The following is a 22,645-nucleotide window of genomic DNA, read 5'->3' as shown; positions in this document are numbered from 1 at the left end:
TTAGCGAGGCCAGCCCAGGGAGGAGTGCCGCTGTCTCAGTTGCCTACAAGGGGGGGCAAGCAGCCCCCAGCCAACAGCTAAGGCCATTGGCATGGGATGGACAGCGGCCTCGTCTCCCTGCCCAAACGGGCAACTCTCCTGCTGTGGAGAAGGATAACGAGATACTGGCCACCGGAATAATGAGGACTCTACCATTAAGAGGGTGGTTGAACAGTGGAACAGGCTTCCTGGGGAGGTGGGTGCCCCAAGCCTCTCAGTGTTCAAGGGGCATTTGGACAACGTCCTTCATGATTTCCTTTAACTTTTGGGCAGCCCTGAAGAGTCCAGGCAGTTGGACCAGTTGTAGGTTCCTCCCAGCTAAAATTTCTAGTCTATTCATGGAGAGGGTGGGGAGCACTGGGACAGGTTGCCCAGAGAAGCTGTGGATGCCCCATCCCTGGAAGTGTCCAAGGCCAGGCTGGATGAGGCTTGGAGCAACCTGGTCTAGTGGAAGGTGTCCCTGCCCATGGCAGGGGGGTTGGAACTGGATGATCTTTAAGGTCCCTTCCAACCCAAACCGTTCTGTGATTCTGTTCTATTCTATTCCTTGTCACAGTCCTTTGGACTTTACAAATATCAGTAAGCCCCTCCACCCTTGGGCCCCCGTTCCAGATGCTGCACCCACAGGGGCGTGCTTCAATGCAAAACCTGCTGCATGGCCAGAGCTGGCTCCAGCCTCCACGCTCGGTGCCCAAAACCTTTTTCCAGGTCACTCACAGGAAGCCTACAGCCAACACTTGAAAAGCCTAACAACCCCCCCTGCCCCCCCCGCGCCACAGCCCTGTGCTGCCGATCCCAGTGTCGACAGGGTGCAGGCAGCCCCAAGGGACCCCCAGCAGAACACAAGCCAGCAGCATCACCACCTCCGCGCCCCAGGCCGAGCTGCTGTCCCGCTGCAGCCCACGCACTGTCACAGGGGATGCAGAAAGCCTGGCCACACGCAGGTCGTAGATCATTAAAACCGTTCATCGGCGCATTAAAGAGGGTCACGTGACACGGGGCATAAGGGAACATACTTGCTGATGCGCACCAGGCACTCCTCAGGAGCGAGCCCAAGCAGCACCTGGTCATTCTGTAGGATCACCAGTCCCAGAGTCAGCCTAAGTCTTTGGAAGAGGACTGAATTAACCTTATTTCCTGCAAAATTAACCTTATTTCCTGCAGGAAGTTTCTCGGGCAGCCCTGTACTTGCCCCTAAGGGGTGCAGATTCACAGAGCATCGCTGGGTTCCCCTCGCCTACCAGCCCCTTCTCAGCCCACCGCTGCACCCCCTGAACTCGCCACCCCTGCGGTGCAGGGGGCTAAGTGGAACCCCGGTGCTGGTTCCAGGGTGGTCAGCGATGGTCCCAGTCGGGACCAGGGAGCTCTGCTATCTGCGAGACGTCCCCGTCGCTACTTCCACCGGCACCTGCCAACAGCTGAAGGCTCAGCCTCCTCCGGGCCCAGCAGTTACTGCCCAAGGAGCTGCTTTCAGCCTCTCCAGGGCCATGGCAAGAGTTTCACTGAAGAAAATACGCTTGAGGTCAAGCACACACGCGTGCAAGCCAAACCCTTTCACCGTAACTGCAGCCCCTTACCTCTGGGCCAACGAACTCGTTACTCTGCTGTACCTTCACACCCCACTTCCAGTCACACTTGTGAGGAGAGCGTGTCACACCAGGAAAACCCGTGCAGCCAGTTACAGCAAGGCAGGAGAAGCGCCTGCGCCCGCAGCATGGGGCACCTTGGTGACATCTCCCAAGCACCTTCATTTCTGCCGGTGGCGTTTGTCCCACGCTTGAGACCCGGGTTATGCTAGAAGAGTGGAACTGCTGGCAAGGGGCGCAACTGAACCTCCAGCCTCTTGCACCAGCACGAGAGGCTGGAGAGTATTTCCAGGCTAGACGAGATCCAACGTGGCGCAGTGCTACTAAACACTGCGGCAGTGCAGGGGAGGAAGGAAAGGGTCCCACCAGCGCTCAGCAGCGAGACCCCGAGAGCTGCCCCAACACCAGCACCATCGCCCCTCTCCGGACGGGGGGACACCGACTGCCGTCACCTGCACAAACCGCAGCTGGGCTGCTCCGAGCTGCATCCACAGCCAAGCCCGCAGCAGCGCTCCTGCAGACGCGAGGTCAGAAACGCTCAGGGCAAGCCCGTCGGAGCGGCGTGCCTCAGGCACCGGTCGACGGCTGAACACGCAGCCAGAGCCCGCTGCCAGCAAGGGCGTGCCCAGACAGAAAGGCTCTTCTGCTGTCAGGCAAGATAGAAACGTGTTAACTCCTCCCATGACGTATGATCCACGACGTAGAGAAAGCGCCCGCATACCACAGGAATTTATTCTCAGCTACGAGGAGACGAGACACGGGCACCGTCCATCACCTCGGTTTTCAAACCCTGCCACCACTTGGGGCTGGCCGGTGCCTTCTTTAGAGAACTGCCCCCGTCACTTCCCTCTTACCTGCCATCTCTCACCACCCTGCCGTACCTCCTCTTCTCGGCCAGCGTGCGCTGAAGGGTGGACAGCTGAAGCAGCTGCGTCGCGTGCAAAGGACAAGGCGTCACTCCGGCCCAGCGCGGCACCCCCAGCAGCAGAGGCGGGTGGAGGCCGAGTTTTCCCTCTCCCTCTTTCTGGAGGACATCACGTAGTCTGCTAACTCAAGCGCTTTATTTGGGCATAGGAAAACTTTTATTTACACGTTAATTAAAAAAATAGTTGACAAAAAAGGCATACAGTATTTTATACTAAAAGAATAAAGATTTTTATTAAGCACTGTAAGTTGCATTCAATAGCCTTCAAATACACCACACCACAATCCATCTACAACCAACCAAACCCAACAGTAGTTCATTCTTGCACAATCCATGAGTTGGGGCAGAACTCCCTTCAACTTACATTAAGATACCTACTTAGCTCTTGCGGGCAGGGAATGGGGAATTACACCTCATTTCTGATCACTAATGTGTGATGAAGAGCATCAGGAGAATTATATGAAAACGAATATAAAGAAATGATTCTGATTTTGAAGTACATTAAGTTTGGAAACACTAACAAAAACATCAAAATGATACAGGTATATTTGCTTATACTAAATTCTTGATGGGAAAGTTCTCAAGAACAAGCCATTTGTTTCCTGCTACAGAAGGGGGGTACTTTTTTTTTTTTGAAGATCAAAGCTTTTTTTTTTTGTTTTTCACAGAATTTCATATTTGCTAATATGAAGGCATAAAACAGCAACAGAGAACAATAATGCATACAGCAATGAGTACACCAGGGTAACGTTGATATTCAAAACGGCTAGATAATTTTTTTTTTTTAAGTTTTAGAATAAATGCAACAGAGGTCAATAATCACAAAATTTTAAGGTTAGAGCAAGATCAGTCAATGACTAAACATAGTTAACATCTTTTATAGGACTATTACTGATTATTAGCTTTTTGTTTTGCAAATGGGCACAGTACTTGTAAGAATGGAAGAAAGAGGACAATAACATGCATAATATTAACTACACACTTTAAAAATTATGAACCATGCAGAAGTTTAGCTCAAATAGTAGCACTAATGGTCTACGTCTGATTCAAAACCACATAGTTCATTGATCACGGATGCATGGTATTAGTCACAAAAAGTTTCAGAACACATTGTGTTTATTTTGAAAGGTCATTTGCATCTTCTATGATTTCAAGTTTATCTCCATTTAACTTGCTTGTAAAGTATGTATGATGTATATTTAAAATCAGCAGAACTGCCATATTACTCTATAATTTTTAGTTTCGATAGTTTGCACATTTTAACACAAAAGAACCACATCAACGGTGATGAAATTTAAGAAAGAAAAAACTGTGGTTGTGCCTTTTTCCCCCCATAATCATGAAATCAAAGCCTTAAAGAAAGCTTTATTGTGACACAGTAATGCAAAATCAAATATAATGGCATACATATGGTGCCAAGTACTAAAAATTATATTTTAAGCTATATATACTTAAAGACTGCCAAAATTTGTTTTCTTTATATTTCAAAAAACAAAACTACAAGCTTTTGTCATAACCAGTTTAAACTTTATGTATACTTCATTTTAAGTGCGGGAGTCAAATGCTCTTCATTCTCTTCCTTTTTTTGTTTTATTGTAGCATTTTGACTACAACTGGTTAAAACTAAAAATGTGTTGTTTAAATCTCTGACATCAAAGAGGGATCCGAATTTCCAAAGTCCTCATTTTTCTCTTACGGAAAGGAAAAAATGTACGTAACTGTAGGCTCTCTTTCTTTCCAGATATTCCTAATCCTGACCCTTCCCAACATCCTTCACCCTCTATAAAAAATAAGTTTACTCTTCTTTTTTTAAGACAGTGGCCTCAAGAGCATCATCTTTATGGCAAACACTGTCTGCATTTAGTGCATTTAAGTGAGGATTTGTATTGCACATTTTAGAGTCATTACTCAAGGCACTTTCAGACTGATTGGAAGCCCTGATGTCTCCTGTATTCCCATTCATCTGGGAAGCTGGTTTTTCCTCATTCACAACTCCATTTTCAGCCAGGGATCCATCTGAAGACACAAGTGAGGATTTAGATTCCTCTGATTTTGACTTAAGTTCTTTGGCTACTTCTTCTGCTGAAGCAGCATAAGGAGGTTTGCCCTATTTTTTAAAAAAAGAAGAAAATTACTGAGGAACCACCGCTACGTATGTACAGTCTGTTACAAAGACACGATGACTAGGCGGCATGCAGCGTGCAGAAGTACCACAAGCGACTACCGAGTACCGCGTGCTGCCGAAACCAGAAGTGGCATACAAAACAAACAGCACGGCACAGGCGAGAGAGAGTCTGCACCGTTTCCAGGCACCTCCGGATGCTCCTGTGGCAAAACGCCCTTTCTGACTGTGACGCTTGGGTTACTTCACAGTGTACAAGCTACACAGAAGTCTGGCAACACCACAACTGAGAATCAACGTACAGCTTAACTCTGCTTCTTGGTTCATATAGGTTACAATTTAATGACATGGTTACATGTTCTTCAAATACAAACCAAAACTTTTCTCCAGACAATTTTTAAAGGAGTGCTAAGGCACCATGCAACATCACCTAGTCTATATGCTTTCAGATTAGGAAAGTGACTTCATAGGAAAAGCATATAGTATAGAATCTTACAAGATGGAGCAGAGCAATGAAAAACATTTTACGCAGCATTAGAACGTATATTTAGTTTTTAAGTATCTGCAGCAATGCACCTCAGTGTTCGGGAAACACAACAGGCTTTAAACAACAAAACAAAATAAGTAGGTTGGGTTGCTAAGTAGCAACGTACTTATCTGTCACGCTGTTAACAAAGCCAAGTCACCGAGAAATGACTAAGATAGGGACATCTTATACACCTCAAACAACAGCCAACAGTTCCATAGTGTAACGATCTTAATTTTGACATAATAGAAGCAGCATGGTTAGTACTTTCCTGAACTGCTGAAAGATTCTGCAGGTGAGTAAGAACTATTGTTCTCTAGCATCGGGAACGCAAACCTCCTTTTTCAGAAGGTCACAAAAAATCCTGGCAAAATGACTGGCACACGAACACAGCGAGTATTCATCACACCTATAAAGGTACTTTTTACAGGCTTCGCTAAGGGTTAAATACATGCTTTTGTTTCCTTCCAGAGCGAAAGGTCTCATCTTGTGAAAAAATAGGCAGTGCTTTAGGTTTAATAACTACAAATTGCTTCTTTCAGACAGATTCTTCAACCTTGGTTCGTTATCGTCTCACGACAAGGATCAAAGCCACTGCGGGGAGGGTGGTACCTGGTGCAAACACACATGCCTGAACTGGGCCCTGCAGAGGCACTCGGCCCTCAGTGCCCGGGTTTGCGAGGCGGGAAGTACACTGCGGCCAGTTAGCTCAACCGGGTATCAAAACCTCCTTGTTATCCATGGTTCCCCCAAGTTCTCCCTGACACTCGCGTTTTATTTCAGAGCACAAGTCTTTACCTTCCATACTACATATCATTAATAAAAATCTAAATACCCAAACTTGCTGACTGACTTGCCATCACTATCGACCACCCACCTACACGTACTACCCGAACTGTGTCTACCATGTAATCTCGTAGTAAGCCCAGAATATCTGGGAGCTTTCTCAGGGCTTCCTTTATTTCATAAGTTTGAAGTACTTGGAAATTAGGTACTATATAATTAACATAGTGGATTCTCTTCTATTTCAAGTAAAAGACGTAAAGCTTTAAATACATAGGTACATCTGTACACATATATAATCTGTATACACAGAAATTTGACAAGGAAGTATTAGAATTTTTACACCTAGAACACAAATTTCTCTTGAAGTTAATAGTTGCTTCATTATCCACTGGAGAACATCCCTTCTCTTACTGATAACTGCAAACACCCCCCTACTCTTACATACTAATGTCTCCATGACAAACTGCAGATCCGTATGATGTATTTATTGTCAAAGTTTCCCACCTATTTGCTACCCACTCATCCATTACCACTGGGACTTGCATCAACATTCAAAACTGCATAGCAGCAAGAACGGGAAAGGGAGGAAAACATACTCCGAAGAAATTGGCATTTTATATGAAACAAGAGTTTGCTTCAGCTGTATTTAAAGGGCCCATGGAAAAGGCAAACCCCACGATTCACAGACACTTAATACACTGCAACTGAAAATGAAACTGTGTGCTCAGAGGGGCAAAGACCAGTCTGTTATTTCCTAGAAGTTTAGAGTAAGTTCTTACATTTGGAGCCATGCAGCAGCAAAGATCATAGAATCATAGAATGGTTTGTGTTGGAAGGGACCTTAAAGACCATCCAGTTCCAACCCCCCTGCTATGGGCAGGGACACCTTCCACACTAGATCCTTCTACTGCCAGTAATTTTTCTTCATGAGGCTGGACAATGGTCCCAGAAAAGAAACTGGGAAAGAATGGGGGTGGGAACAGAAACGGCTAATTTGTTTCAGCTTTGTATTCTCCCATTTTCCTAAATTTTCTTCTACTCCTACGACTGGTTAGAGCTGTGTAGGCACAGCCTTCCTACCAAAACACGTTTTCCCACGTCTGTCCTCATAACCCAAGTTTGCTTGTAACTGAGGTGCAACACTAGCCTGGCATCTGTCACTGGCTGTGGAGCTTACAGCTTCAACACACAGGCAAAGACCACTGGAAGAAACGCTCCTAAAGTTGTGCTTGTCAAGATTAGCTGCTCTGGCACTCCAACCCACGCTAGCCTGTGAACCAGAGTGTTTTGAAGTCAGGCACATGGCTTTATTACCTGAATTGCTCCCTGGCTTTTATAACCTCTCCCATAGTACCTTCCGCCTCTTCCAAAAGTTCTTATCACTGGAGTGGAAATAACTCCTCTAGGACGCCTGTAAGTTTTGAGGAAAAAGAAAGAAAAAAAAGATATGTATCAGCTTTGTTTAAAATTACTTTAAATTTTATTTTATGGGAAGATTTTTTTTCCCTAGCTTTCCTGGGTAGCGACTAACATTTACATTTCCTTAAAGCAGCAATATGAGTAACTAATTCACAATTACAGGGTTCTACTGCTTGCAAGTATACAAAAACCTAACAAACCTTTAGGTTTTGCAGCAATAAAATGACAATTTCTATATTTCACTTCCAAAGAACAACAAATGAGGACTTTCAAGATATGCAGAAACATTTTCAAAGTGTCAAATTACCCTTAGAGTGCTTTAAAAACAGACCTGAAAATTCTTCCACCTTAAAAAAAATACACAAGCAATCTGAACCATTTATAAGGCCATCTCTCCTTTTTAATAGCACTTCCCACATATAAACATGCTAGAGAGAAGGAATCAGATGAAAGAAAGGAAAGCAAAATATGAAATTACTTCAGTTCTGATGGGCGAATATAAAATTATCGAAGAACCCAAGGGAAAAAAAGGAGGCTTCAGCCATATCTGACATGTAGCTATTTCACAAGTTTGGATGCTTTCATATGGAGGCTTCCAAGCAGGACACATCAGTTGGCAGCTTTTTGATTTGATTCAATAAAGATCAGATCAGAACAAACTTTCACTCAGCTAATGCCATCAACTGCAGAAACTCAACTTCCTTATCATTATATCAAGCACCTAAAAGTTCTAATTTTCTCTAGTAGAAGCAGGTGATTACTCTGCCTCCAAATCCACTGCCCGATACAGGGATTCCCAGCATGAGACTGACCCCTCTAATGCTGGCACAGAGCAGCCAGGTGCTGCTCAGCTCCAGGCCCTCCCCCCCCGACTACTTTCTAACCTGCACGGGCTGCAATTGCCCCTTTTGCCATTCTGGCAACAAAGGAGAGCAGCAATTTTACTGTGCCTCCATTTCCATATAGCCGACAACTCCCATCGCCCCCAGGGTCCTTGGGAGCTGTACAAACCCGCCTGAAGAGGAAGTAAGCTTTTCTGTAGTGCTCCTGCTTCCTGGGCTGCTCTGCTGCAAAAGCTACGCTACACTGGCGGAGAAACACTGATCTGTGCCATGCAAGTCTTTTCACACACACTGCACATTCCCACACTGAGCAGGAAGAAATAAAATAGTGGGATTTAAAAACAACAGCAAAGAATAAAAAGAGGAATAAGTTGTGTACTACATTTGTGTAACTCACTGCATTCTTTCCAAAGGTTTTAACAGGGCTTACCTATCCCATTTGCTAACTTTTTTACAAGGTGAAAGTGTACCCTTCAGGGAGCTGAGTAAGATTTCTCCTACTCAGAAAAATCACACTAAATATACTCATGGATCAGAGCCAATCAAAAGCAGCTGGTATAATTTTACAGAAGAACATCCAAGTTCAGTGTTGCAGAGAGACATGAGACAATGGTGTAAAAAAGCCTAACGTAGACTGACATGTACCAGTTTCAGCCCCTCCGCTGAAACCAGTAAAAAACGAAACCGAAGCATGCAGGACTGGGTGACAAACTGCAGGCAACACACTGTGCAGTTTCCTAGCAGTGTTCTTTAGTACGGAACAGCAGCTGCCAACAAGGACCCCAATCTTTAAAATACCTGTCTTCACACAGAACACTAGCCTTAGCATGTTTTCCTACTAGGTTTTATTTTTATTATCAACTGACACAACAAACAGATAAGCTGCCTGCAGTAATTTTCCCCTCTTTGACTAATTCTAGTAACTTTACACTGAAGAATTTAACCGGTCATGGTTTGATGGAGACAGGATGATCTGCCACTGACAGTTCTGTCTTTCTGAGGTGACAACTCACACCCAGGCCTAACTGCCCGAAGTACCTACGACAGAAAGCAGATGTCGGGTATGTTATCTCCTAACTCAAAAGCTACTGTTGGAGAACAGTATTTCCCTGTCGTAAAGGTACTTACAGGAGCAATAACACACTTTCAGTGATCTGACCGCTTCTCAGGTAAAGAGGGCTCTCAAATTTAGGACTTGCCAGTGTTAGCTCCTGGCTACTGATGATTTGCATAAATTCATGTATTTGCTTCTTCAGAAAATGGAGGAACTGCTATTCTGTGAAGGAAGTCAATAGCATGTGTAAATGTAAGCCAGATCTGAGCCTGCAGGTGTCTCCAGATCATCACTCAGGGTGCCTCAGTCAGCGAGCAGCCTGACTATGACACTATAAACCGCCCGGAGGTTTTCCACAAACAGTCCTGTAGCCAGTGCATTTAACTGAAGGAAAGTAACCAGCTCTGTAGAAGGCCAGATGCTGTCTTTCATGAGGATCCACAAACAGAAGGACTTAAAACTGCACACGAACCTCATATAAGTGGTGAAACCAAGGAGTAAGATTGAAAAACCCAAAGGAGCCCAGTGCATCATCACACACCTCAGCTTATTCCCCTGGTCTCCAGCTGCTACTGCCCAAGAGCGCAGGAGTCCCACAGACCCCGCTAGCCTGCCCAGTGGGCTGGCAGTTGTCTGAGGCATCTAACAGCACTGGATGCTCATGTTTTGGCAACGGAGTCTCATTCTAGAGAACAAAAGGTTCCTACCTAAATATGCTCCCCTGAAGTGTCAGCTCTGCTCCTACGCTGATCCTATTTGCTGCTGCTGAACTTTTTAGTCTTTGTTTTTGCTGTTTCTACCTCTCCCTGTCCCCACACCAGCAGCTCTCGCTTCTCCTCCTGGTCCCATTCTCCCAGGGTTTCAGATCCAACCATCTCCTCACTCGGTCCAACAAGACAGCTGTTCCAACAGCTCTTGCTGACTTTAGCACACCTCATTAGATCAGTGGATAGAGAGGAATTCATGCAGCTCAGACTTACTCCTGGCTCAGGATGGCATAAATACACCTACTTTACTCCATTCCTTTAGTACAGTTAAAGACAGACATAATGTATAAATCACATTACTTTGGGATTGCCTCCTGTAACAGATACAACCTTAACTGAAGATGGACAGTTCTGTGAGGCACAGAACAATTAAGCCTATGAAAAAAATGTAATCTTAAAAGTAAAGGACTCGATATTTTTGTAACAAATTACCAATTTTCAGAAATGTTAAGCACCTGTAATTTCAGCTGTAGTGAAATGAAGTGGAAGAGCCAAAGAAATTAATATTCTTTTAAGCACACCTCCCATCATGACTGTAGCAGAAAACCATTAAACCCAGAAATGTCCTTCAGGTGTTTTCTGCTTCACAGAAGAATTACATAACGTAGTTATTAAAATTTTTATCCTACTGTTTAATAAATGTTCTACCATGACAAAGGAAGTAATTGAGTGCTGTGACAGTTTTGATCAGGTATAATGTATTTATGAGTTTCATGTAAGAGAGATCCCCCAAATTATTTCCTCATGTAAAACACTTTACTGGCACATAAAAAATGCTTTTCCTCATCTGAATAACTGATTAAAAACATCATAAAATGAATGTAAATGCTTTTCTTGAATACAATTTCTAATGCTTCCAACTTTTCCCTGTTTTACTTTTTCTCCTGCAACCACTCAATCACATACAGAAAGTATATCCCAGAAGATTGCACTTACCCTCTCGCTGGTCCTCCCACGGAAACGACCTGCAGAGGAAACGGCCCTCTACCCCCTCGTCCGCGTCTGCTTCCAGCCCAGTGGCCGACTACAGTGCCGGCAATTTCAAGTTTCCCTCCCTGAGAAGGAATAGGTTGGACTCCTGCACATAAAAGCAAAACCAAACCTTGACCTTCACAATCACAACAGTCAAGTTCGAATGAACGGAAACCTGGCTTGCCCAGGTTTTATTTCATACACGGTTTCCTCTTTTGATACTAGGAGATTATTTCTCACTTTGCAGTCTTTCAGAAGTACTGTGACTCCAAGCCTTTCTCCCCCACCCACCCCTCTTAGAAAATAGATACGAATTCTGAAAAGAAAAATTCTCTTACATCAGTACTTCAGTCTCAGTAACTGAGAATGTACTTCAGGTGAGCATTAGGACACTGAAGTGGAATTTTACAAGCTATCTGACCATCATTTTTTCCCTCCATTCCTAATGCAGAAGTAGTTTTTGCAGGTTTAAAGGCACGTTTTAGCAAACAGCAAATATCAGCGTAAAACACACGGACTATAATTGCTGCGAACAACTTACTAGACAGAATTATCTGTGCTAGGTTGTTATCAAAATACAGTATTTTACTGATCTTGTAAAAGGTAGGTTTAGCTTTCCCCTACCAAGAAAGCAGCTAAAATTGCAATTGTCTAAAATAAGAATGTTACCTTTAATTCAAGTTGCTCCTATCCTTATACCTGTGTTTTGCCCTTAAAAATCAACACTGGGGCATAACATATTTTTCAAGAAATCTAGGTAAGCGCAACTGAGCCAGATGTTACTGGTAAGACCATCAGCACAAAAGGGTTACAAAACACAGCATTTACGCAGCCGCAATTAGTCTTCAAACATTAATACACTAGGAACCAAACGACTGATTAAATTAAAAAAGGTTCATACCTCCCTGTACAAGACTTTCAGCTTCAAAGGCACATTGTTTACAGGGGCAAAGTTATTCACACAAGGAAGCATTAGAGGCATGTTTGATCTTAGGAGAAAAGCTCAGAGGCCAGAAAAAAACAGCTGAATACATGGAAAAATTTTACCCTCAACAGGGGACTGGCAGTAACAGGTTCCCACTGGCCCACCTTGTACAGGAGACAAGCAACGGGCACACAGGTAGGGAAGTGAATCTCACGCCTGTACCCACGCTGACAGTGATGCCAGCTAAGAATGGGTTAGCAGTAACATCGCAGTCAGTCATTTCCACACTGGGCTGTTTCTGCAAAAAGCTCAACTGCCCCCGAATTTTAGAAAATGACTGTTAATACATTCAAGCAAAGTTCAGCTGATTACAGATTCCACCCTCGCATTTTGAAGCGCAGGAGACAGACTCTAAGTTTTACAGCTATCCTGTGTTGGGAGGAGGGTTTCTAGGCGTGACAGAGGCTGATGCCGAGGGGGCTTGCAGGGGGGACCTGGGGAGAGCACCTGGGAGAGCAGAGTGGACAGCAGCCTGGGCAGGCTCTAGAGAGGGAGAGCTGAGACAGTTAGGGAGAAAGGGAGACGGGCAGTCAGTAGGAAAGCCTCAGACCAAACCGTAAAGTGAAGGAAGCCGTTGTCAGAAGCTCTAAGAAAAGGGTTTTGGGTATAATTACCGCCCTGAAACTTGCTAGTCCTGTTGCTGTCATTGCCAGAGAAGGCTCCGGAGTGTCCTGCTGCTGCCGCCACCCGGAAGGCCCGGTAAGCGCCTGTGGCTACTGTTTCCCCATAAGGGCCTCCAAAGCCATAGACTCCTGTTAGACCCAGGGTAAAGAAAGACAGGGGAAAAGCTGTGAGGGGGCCACACACCTGGGAACACCCCTAGCAGAGATGCTGCTGCCTCTTTCCACCCTTCCAGAGTCAGCAGGGAGGGCCAGGCTCCTGCAGGCCATGCTGTGTGGGAGCAAGCCATCACTGCCAAGGAAGCCCCCTGGCCAAAGATGTCCTGCTGCCTTAGTGAGCACAGGGTGTCTTTCTTATCCAAATAGCAGGCCTTTATCGTGGCTTTGGAATGGGCATCCCAACTTCTACGGCATAATGAGCATTGAAAGGCCTTTGACAATTTTTTGGCAATGAGCTCCAATGGCTACAGTTGTGGCACCTCAAGACCATCTTACTCCCAATGTCCGGTATCAATACACCTACAGGCCTTGGTACCAGAGAGATTTTGAGAAAGGGAATAATTATAGAAACAGCCTGGAATGGTTATATCAGTATTTACACTCAAGGGTGCCAATGGTTAAATGACTGTAGCAAAACACAGAGGGGTGGGGAAGAGGACAAGTTATCTTCAACCCTGACACAACTGTGTCCATTCATTTAGGCATTCTTAATATTTATAAATATAAACGTCTTGAAGCAGTGTACAGTGCATAAGAGCCTTTTTCATATATCCAGTGTCGATCCATTCCTCTTTTTTCTATTTCACACAATAGTGGTAAAAATATTTTGATCTGGCACAGTTACTAAAACCCCTGATGGAAATCTGCAGCAATACAACACATTCCATTTTGCTAGGCTATGGCTAATGAAAGTAACAACAAAATACAGTGATTGACACATGACAACACATGTCAACCACTTGCTTTCATGTATTTTTCCTATGAAGTTGAACAAGCAAATCAGTTGGTAAGTTCTCAGAATATGAAAGAGAAGGTAACTCTTCACACCAACATGTTGCGCACCGCTGTCCCATTACTTACCAGCAAAGCCTCTCCCCCTGCCCTGAGGTGGTGGGACTGGCCCAAAGTGTCGAGGATACATAGAAGCTGGATAGAAAGGCATGGCAGGTGGAGGTGGGAAAGGGAGAGGATGGTTCTGCCTGGAGAAATTTAATCCTTCTAGGATGCTCTGACGCATCTTTTCAACCTTGGCTGCCTGCTCAGCCTGCAAATAAAGACAAGGGTGCAAAGAGATGTTAAAATTCTGATTTCAATTGTATAAAGCTACATTTACACAACAAATTCAAAGAAGAAAGCAAAATAATAAAAGAGTAGCTAACTACTGCAAACAACTTCCATAAAGCTAGCTAAAAAATTAGATTAATCTGTCTTGCACACCTTCCACTAGGTTCAATGATATTCCAATTGTCGACAAGAAAATCTTTACCGATCGGTAGAGACAGGAGTCTAAATACTGAAGTCCGTAACAGAAACAGTTATAAGTTAGAAGGGCTTTCCCAGAAAGGAACTGAGAAACCTCCATCTGTAGTCTCCTGAACACTTAATGCAGTCCTTGACTTTATACAGAATAAATATCATAAACCTGGATTGCAAAACAAAATCTGTGTATATGGGCTAAAGCATGTCTGAAGGCTAACAAGCCTGAGAAGGACCACAGCCATCACCAGTATTTAATCTATAATTAGTTTCCCTGAGTCAGAAATAAGAAGAGGTAAGCTGTTTTTTTAAGATTTCATACCTCACCTCAAAAAGTTTTGGTCATTCAGTAAACTGTTGGTTTTTATCGGTTTCCTGTTTTTATAGTTAGATAACAACTTTGCATGATTTGGATACAACAAAAAAGTAATTCATTTGTATTTTAAGATGACTGTAAGAAACAAGAAAAGATTTTGAGCTTAAGGACCATAAGAATGATTTCACAGCCTGAAGTAAGTCAGAAATCACTAATTTTCCTTCACTGTAAAACCACTGCAGCTTAGTCCTTTGTGAGTCTTGCTAGCATGACCCAAAAAGAACAAACGAGCAGAGACAGTTCTCAACTCCAAGTTACTCATTACATCAACACTGCATTCAAGTTTCAGTTTCCAGAGAGGAAAAAAAATGAAATTCAAATTTACACCAGTTTACTTTTTCCAAAGCTACTAAAACACCACCTCAATGATCAGCAAGAGAGGAGAGTAAATAAAGCTGAAAAACACTTATCAGCCATTCACATTTCCCTTTTAAAAGTACAGAGGGGATAGGTGGACTGATAAACCAACGACACCTAACAGTTCTGAAAATCTGGCACACTTCATCCTACGGCACACTTCTGAAAATACACACCTGACCATCACAGAGGTCAATGAGCGGAACTTTCTCCCGGCTTGCTTTGATGAGCTTGGTCTGGAATAATTTTCCATCAAAATACATCCACGGACAGCAGTGCTCCCATGGAATTGGCTGTCCGCAAGCATCGTTTGCAAAAAGTGCCATATCGACACCACTCATAAATAAAGCAGACAGCTGAATTCCTCGGGGATCGAGATTCTCAATCTGTGAAAAAAATTGTAAATTTAATAATAACGAGATGCCACCCAAAGTTATTCCAATAGTACCATTTGTGCTGGTTTTAGTCAGGATTAACTCTCTTCACAGAATGAGTGGGGGAGGTGTGAGAGCATCTTCATGGTATTTCACTGGCCAGAGTTAAACCACAACACCGTTATTTTCAAAACTCTTGAAAACAGAGCAATTTTAAAAGGTCATCCGGACTTTTCACACAGGACTGCCTGTTTGACCAGCAAAATGCAGCAGAACCTATCGCTATCGCCTTCACAGGCAAAACTGCAGTACTCAGGAAGCCTATTCTGCCCATCCATCCACTCTAGAAGTGAGAGAGAAACCCAAAAAACCCTATTCTGTCAACGACAAAACACAGAAAATCATCTCTAACATTTAATGTTTTAACTCAATTCATCATCAAGAAGTCAAGAAAAAGTTTTAAGAAAAATCATCACGATCAGTTTGTGACAAGTGGTGTCTGACACATATAAGATGCAGACACACTTCAGCTGCATGAAGATCATTGCTAAATATGCAGCACAGTATTTCAAACAATGCTAAAGCATGTTATATAGCAAGGAAAAGCTTTAAAGACACAAGAAATAAGCAGTAGAGAATGCCATTAAAAAATAGATTTCAAATAATCTTGTGCTTCTGAGATATTTTGTAGAAAGTTTCAGGAATAAACTCAAGGTTCACATTCAATTTTTCTTCCCAGGTACCACATTTCCCTTCCAACTCCTTTATAATGGATTTTCTATGAGCTTGATTCAAGATTTTGCTGTTAGAATGAATCTCTTATTAATGAAGTAATGTTTATGCATACAACAGCTTTATTAAGTATGCAGGATAGATCACAAAGGTAGAATTGAATAGTGAATAATACCAGGTGGTGGAAGCAAAAAGGATTTGCTTGCAGCAAATACATTTTTAGCTCTGGCATAAGGAAATATCACTAGTAGTGCTCTCTAAAATACTTCCGAAAATATCAGCCCTTTCTTGGGAACATTTTCAAGACTTTGACATTAAATTTTAAAATTAAACTCCTTTACCTTCCTTATGCATAAGTAACCTTTAAGACCCAAAAGCCTATGCACATCGCTTTGCAGCTATGCAGCTGGATTCAAACTCAGCTGCCCTTTCTGTGTGACTTCAGCAAAAAGAGAAGCAGCTGCTTCATATGAAGACAGTAACAACACTGCAGGAAACACTGCATCCTCCAGTTGACCAACACACGTGATGGCAATGAGCCATGTACAATTAAAAGTAAAACTTGGACAACGATTTCCATGAAACAAAAATATTGCATGCTGCTTGTCACTTGCCTTGCCTCTGCCTTTCATTTTGTACTGGAATGGAAAAAAAAAACTTTCTCTGGGAATTCCTTTCTCACATCTCCAAGACCAGCAATTGTCACAGTGGGATTTCCTTCTCTTTGCATCAGGTCTTAAGACAGACTGATAACTCTTTGCCAGGACCTCTACCCATCGATGTTACTTGTTTATTGTGTTGCTTTTGAAAACGGACACTGAAGACCATGTGGCTTAAGGAACCATGTGCTGAAGGAATATCGCTGTTCCTTGGTGCAGCCACCCTTGCCTACAAAACTGTCATTTGAATTTCCACCAACACCCGCATGTACTCCGCTCCAGGAGAGCTTGGCGTAGATGTCTTGAACCATGCTCTCACGAGACTTTAAAAGGCTCTCCACTATACTCCGCCGATTGCTACTCTGTCAGCAGCAATCCAGTCCTAAGAGCTGAAGTAAACAAGCAGCCTTGCATGAACTCATCAGCTGTTCACTGTCTTCAAACAGATTCCAAAGAGGATTCAGTCGTTTTCCTCCCTTTACATTTATTACTACTTCTATGGCTAAGCACTGGGTTTCCATGAGCAGACCAATTTGGTTTATACAATGACACTGAGATATCCTTGCCAGGGTGCTGCATGCAGGAAGGCAAGCCAGATGCTGCTTGTCACCCACAGAAGAGAACTAGCCACTTACTGGCTTTGGGAATGCTCTTGCAGAATCAGTATTAGCAGCAAAATATTCCTTAGACAAGCCTAATAGCTGAAATCTACCTGAGCTTAATTACTCTGTCATCTGAGAGGAGCAGTGCTAGGATTGCTGCTTTTGTCTGTGCCTCTCCGCAGTATGTACCTGTGAATATGAACAAACCGGGGAACCAAGTACCTTCTCCTTGTGGCTTTAACTAAGGGCAGAATGTGTCCTGGCCCTGCTGGGAGCAGAACTGGTCACTAGACTTTCCCGAGCCCTACAGTACCCGATTGTCCTTCACAATCTGAAATGACTTCTTCAACATGAGGCAGCATGACGAAGAGGTGACCAGCTTCTTGCCTCCTTTGCTATGTTGATTATCAACACAGACAGGAGATAACATGGATCACTTCCAGTTGTGCATTCCTATACATCCTAATAGCCCCACAGCTTCTACTTATCAAATACACTACGGGGCTTAAGACACACTTTGTAGTAAAAAGTATCTAAAATAATTTCCATTCAGAAAAATGTTTGCTTAAAGAAAAAAAAAGAACTAAATTCTACCAATTTATTCAGACAACTTCACAGCAGGTTCTGAGCAAACAAGGTAAAAGCAAAACCCAAATCTTGTATATTTTACTTAAAGGCCAGAAGAGGAAATTTCACTGTGAACCTATGAAGGCTGAACAGGGAAATCCCCCAGAATACGACCATGATTGACAGGCACTCCGTATTTACAGTCAGGATACCACAATAAACTCCATCAATTAGCTAGCAGTATTTACTTCATGCTTCAATACTAACATATTAGGAAAAAAAATAGAAACTGAGATCCTAACTGTTAAAATCCTCAAAATAATTATTTCTACAATTCTGTGAGTATTACTAAAGTGTTTTTCCTTTTTTTTTTCCCCTTGCATTTTTCTATTCAAGATTATGGAAGCCTCTCTCCAATTCTACACTTAGCTGCAAAAAACTTTTGACTCATGAAAAAATACCCAGGTTAGTATTTAAGAAGAGCCACACAAGGAATAAATCTTTTTCTTTCCATCTTTTTAATGGAAGCACATTTGTCTGAAGCTTCCCAGAGACAATTATTAAGAAATTATGAGACAAGGCTCTGCAGTATAGATTATGTTTAAGGTTTTAGTTACCTACCCAACCAGTGAAAACAGAACTGATTAGCAATCTTTGCAATACTTCAAAATACTACATGAGTATTTTGGAAAGTATAGATAATTATGGAAGGCTTTTAGTGAGACAGGTACATATACACCACCCACTACAATATGGATCTGCTGGGAATAATGGAAGTTAAGAGTCAAAAATTACCTTGAGTTCCTGAAGCTGGTCAGGTTCGTAGAGCTTTGGAGACAATGCTTGGGCAAGGAAAGCATCAAGTTCCTGGCGGCGAAGTATACGAACCCCCGGCCACTGTACCATATACCTACAGAGGAAGCCCAAAATTACTCAGAAGCTTCCTTTAGTGAGTAAATCAAGTGGTATTTTATTTGATCAGAAATCACTAGAATGCAACAACAAAAACATATTTTGTGTTGTCTAGACTTGAATAGTTAAAAAGGTGAAAACACTAAATAGAACTGAAGTTCAAATTTGTTTAAATTCATATGGAGAAGCTACTGGCTGTGACTCAGTTGTACAAGAGAAGGGGAGGACAGGCAACCAAAACAGAACTTAAAACATAAGTAGATTCTGATACGCCTCAATATAAAATAATATAAAGACTAATGTTCTTTACAAGAGACTAATGGTAAGAGGACTTTGTGAAGATGGTTTCCATATAACACATTACTCAAATTATCTCATTGATGAACTGTATGCTCATCACATCTTCATGAACAACAATTTATATATGCCATGTCACAGGAGTGAAACATGCCGTCCAAATGAATGAGGAGCTCTGCTTTAGTATACCATTTGGACTACTTTTTGTATACTTACTATTCTATAAGGAGAAAAACAAAGGAGTTTTAGTGCTTGAAAGGCAAGACAAAGTACAATAGAACTGAAGACAAACGCACATTCATCACTCTCAAAATTGGCTTAAAATTTTTCACGTGCAACATGCTAACCTTGGATTCTGCCAGATTTGTAAGCTAATTGCATTGAAATAATCACCTCTTTTGAAAAGGGTGAGCATTCCTCAATTCCTCAGTCAATTTTCAATGTGAAAATTAAACAAGAATTTTGGACCTTGTGACATCCTCTTTGAAAAGCCTAAGTATAGAATTAATACTTCAACTGTTGGTTATCATCATCGCAACCCGATGAGCAATTCTAACGCAGGGAATATAACCCATCACAGGCAGAGTATCAATTCACATGAACTTTGCATTCCTGACAAGCTGCTATGCAGCTGTTCTCTGAAGAACTCTTTGCTTTACAACTTCACCAACACAGCCTCTGAGACCCCAAATGTTATTTTTCAGTAAGCTGAAGCCTGGAGTATAGTAAGGGTAAAGTAACTGTAATGCTACAGTGGCCTGTTTGCAATGTGAGGGGTTTTTTTCTCCTCCCTTCAGTCCTCTAGAGACTGAAGAAAGAAACATTGAATACACAGCACACTTAAGACTCACAGCAGTAATGTTCTAAAAACAAAACAAACCCCTTCTCCTAGTAACACTGCAAATATGAATTAACACTTTCTATACTCATGGTTTAATACAACGTTAAAACCTTTCCTTTATTCTGTTTTACCTTAAGCTACACACTGACCTTAGTACACAACAGAGCACCATAAGATGAGTGGGCACATTAGTTGGATTGAGCATTGCTGGTGTATCTGATCTCATACAGGCCAAAAATGCCCTCATTCTTCGGTTCTTGTCTTCTACTGCTTTTCCCAGCCACAGCTTCTTCAGATTAGGACAGGTCCACTCCCTGAATGCAAGTGCTTCCACCAGCTCAGGGGTTTGAGGAGATTTTCCTTTGTAAGCAGCCCATTCTTTAATTATCACTGGTGAAACTACAGAATGCCAACAGTCGAAAGAAAACATTGAGTTAAAAGCAGCGAACTTTGTATGCAAGAGGATTTGATCCAAAGAGCATCACTTCAAGACTTTGATGGGTATCAATGTTCTGGATTACGCTGCCAAATTGGTAACTGAACTCTGTATGGACCATTGTTCAGCTGTCAACACTTACACACTAAATGCATGCAACCAAGTGTACGCTAGGAATGTTACATTAATATTTTCAGATTAATATGCTACATAAAGGAACTACATATATTTTTCTAAAACACAGACTAAAAGCTTAATTTGAAAATACTATTTTCCCCTAAAAGAGCTATATCGTTGATCAAAAACCTACGGTGATAAGTAAAAATAGTACAGCAATGCAAACATATTCCATATGTGGTATTTTAAGAATAATGTGATCCTGGTGATATTATTAAATTTAAAACTTGTTATACTTGTCTCTAGCTGTTCGACTACTGCAATGGAATGAGATCTCAAATATGGGTGGGTTTCTTTTGCCTAAAAATTTTACAAAACATTACATAAGCCTTCAATTTACTGTACTGCTTTCTATTAAGAGGTTACTTATTTTTTGTCCACTAAGCTCCCTTTCATCTATATGAAAACAAAGCCCATTCAACTCTATATTGCTGCTAAATCATCCCCGTTCTTATGTTTGATGGCAACCAAAACTGACCTAGTTTAAAAAAAAAAAGTCAAGAATGAGAAATGATACCTTTGGCCTTGGAATAACCCCCAAGTTTGACAGAGCTCAAAATTTGTTTGCACCCTTCTTAACTCAGAGCCCAGTTATGCGGCGTGGAAAGGCTCAAGCAGCTTGTTAGTGAAGTTTCAGGTTACAGCCCAGCGAGATTCACTGCAGCAGCACAGACCTGCTCTTTCTGCTAGAAATCCTTCTGTTCCAGGTCAAGAAGAGTACTACTGGTACCAGGACAGCACCTTACAGCTACAAAGTTTCCTTCAACAATCGGATATCAGCCTTACAAGTAATTTTATAGTTAGAGGAAGGCAAGCCATGGCAGAGGTGATGATCGGGATTATAAAAAGAACCTCCAGAACATCCCAATGCACTCTCATGCTTTTCTGGAACAGAACTACTGTAGCCTTATAGATACACTTCACAGAGCTCTGGCTAAGTTTTACAAAGCTAACATGCAGCAATGAAAATAAATATTCTGATATATTTAGTTGGTAGCCTCACTACCAAATCATGTTCTATTTTGGTTGCTACAAGTTTTTATATGCCGCCAAGCTACGGAAGATGGGGTTTAAGAGCCAGCAAAGCCACTGTGTTACTTGTGCACAGTTCATCACACCAGTTCTCACTTCTTGCTTAGGCCTGGGGCAGTAAACATGAACAAAAAAAAGGATATAGGCTTTCAAAGATTTGTTTGTTTCAGGTCTCAGAAGCAGGAGATACCTTTGGCTGGAAACTTTTTAGGTCTCTCAGCAAACACACAGGACACACAATGAGGCTACTATGAGGAGTGGTTTAATTCCCAACAGTAAAAACACCCAAACTTTTGACAATGAACGTAAAATGGTTTGTGTTTTGGAGTTCTTTATTTCTTTCCTTCAACCTCCTTTTTTACAGTGGAGGTGATATTCCCAGCTACGCTCAGTTTCTCGGATCAGATGCCCCTCATATGCCCCTTCATATGCAAGCACATGCATACTCTGTATGCACATCACACTTAAGCCCCCTCAGATTACCACCTCCCTCTGGTGACAGCCAACAACAGCAAGGAAACAGAGCTGTGAAGAACACAAATGTTCCACTGTTGGTTCTTTCACATATAAAAACCTCGAGCTTAGAAGAATGGAGTATCTTATGTCTATGTTTTCTATCTGCAATCCCATGTTACAACATTCAAATTTGGTTCAAAGCTTTTAATCCGGGGTAACAGCCTCCACGACCCTAAGGCCAGAGGGAGAGTACCCCAGTCTGCTCTCAAAACATACTGTCTTCAGTAACATGCTACATGCAGAGCACACACCGGAGATCCTCCCTGGCTTCAATTTTGTGAAGTAATGGTTATTCCAGGAAAAGTAACCATGCTTCTTGCCGGTGGCCTGGCAAAGCATATCCTCTCTGATTGATGGGGATGAGGAATTACAGCTGTATCAGTTGACAAGTAACTGTAGGCTGTCCACCCAAATTTATCATTTAATAACAGATGAATCTAGGACTTGTCCATATCCACTTATTTATCCAGGGCATTCTTACACCTTTGACAACTACTGGAACTGCTGCCAAAAACTTTTGTCTTCCTTAGCTGCTGAGAATCTCTTGTCCTCGGAGGAACGTTTTCTGTTTTCCTCCCAGGAGTTCCACTTAGAGATGAACAATGTCTACACTGACAATTCAATTAGCTACAACAAACACTCAGGATC

General features: G+C 42.5%; 1 protein-coding gene across 1 annotated transcript in view; it reads right to left on the bottom strand.

Moving 5' to 3' along the window:
• Positions 1 to 2,688: 2,688 nt before the first annotated feature.
• The window catches only part of FAM120A (family with sequence similarity 120A), a 33,218-nt gene continuing 13,261 nt past the window's right edge, over positions 2,689 to 22,645 (bottom strand). Inside the window, exons 8-15 of the mRNA XM_010155209.1 lie at positions 19,986 to 20,235; positions 18,582 to 18,696; positions 15,029 to 15,238; positions 13,724 to 13,907; positions 12,638 to 12,775; positions 11,003 to 11,144; positions 7,299 to 7,395; positions 2,689 to 4,657 (exon numbers count right to left, since the gene is read on the bottom strand). Of these exons, the coding sequence (XP_010153511.1) occupies positions 4,346 to 4,657; positions 7,299 to 7,395; positions 11,003 to 11,144; positions 12,638 to 12,775; positions 13,724 to 13,907; positions 15,029 to 15,238; positions 18,582 to 18,696; positions 19,986 to 20,235 (1,448 nt within the window). The 3' untranslated portion in view covers positions 2,689 to 4,345. The remainder of the gene's footprint in view (positions 4,658 to 7,298; positions 7,396 to 11,002; positions 11,145 to 12,637; positions 12,776 to 13,723; positions 13,908 to 15,028; positions 15,239 to 18,581; positions 18,697 to 19,985; positions 20,236 to 22,645) is intronic.

The sequence above is a fragment of the Eurypyga helias genome, unplaced genomic scaffold (assembly GCF_000690775.1).
Source record: "Eurypyga helias isolate BGI_N326 unplaced genomic scaffold, ASM69077v1 scaffold4557, whole genome shotgun sequence".
Lineage (NCBI taxonomy): Eukaryota > Metazoa > Chordata > Aves > Eurypygiformes > Eurypygidae > Eurypyga > Eurypyga helias.
Note: the sequence above shows the minus strand (reverse complement) of the source record. Positions and strands in the feature narration are given on the sequence as shown.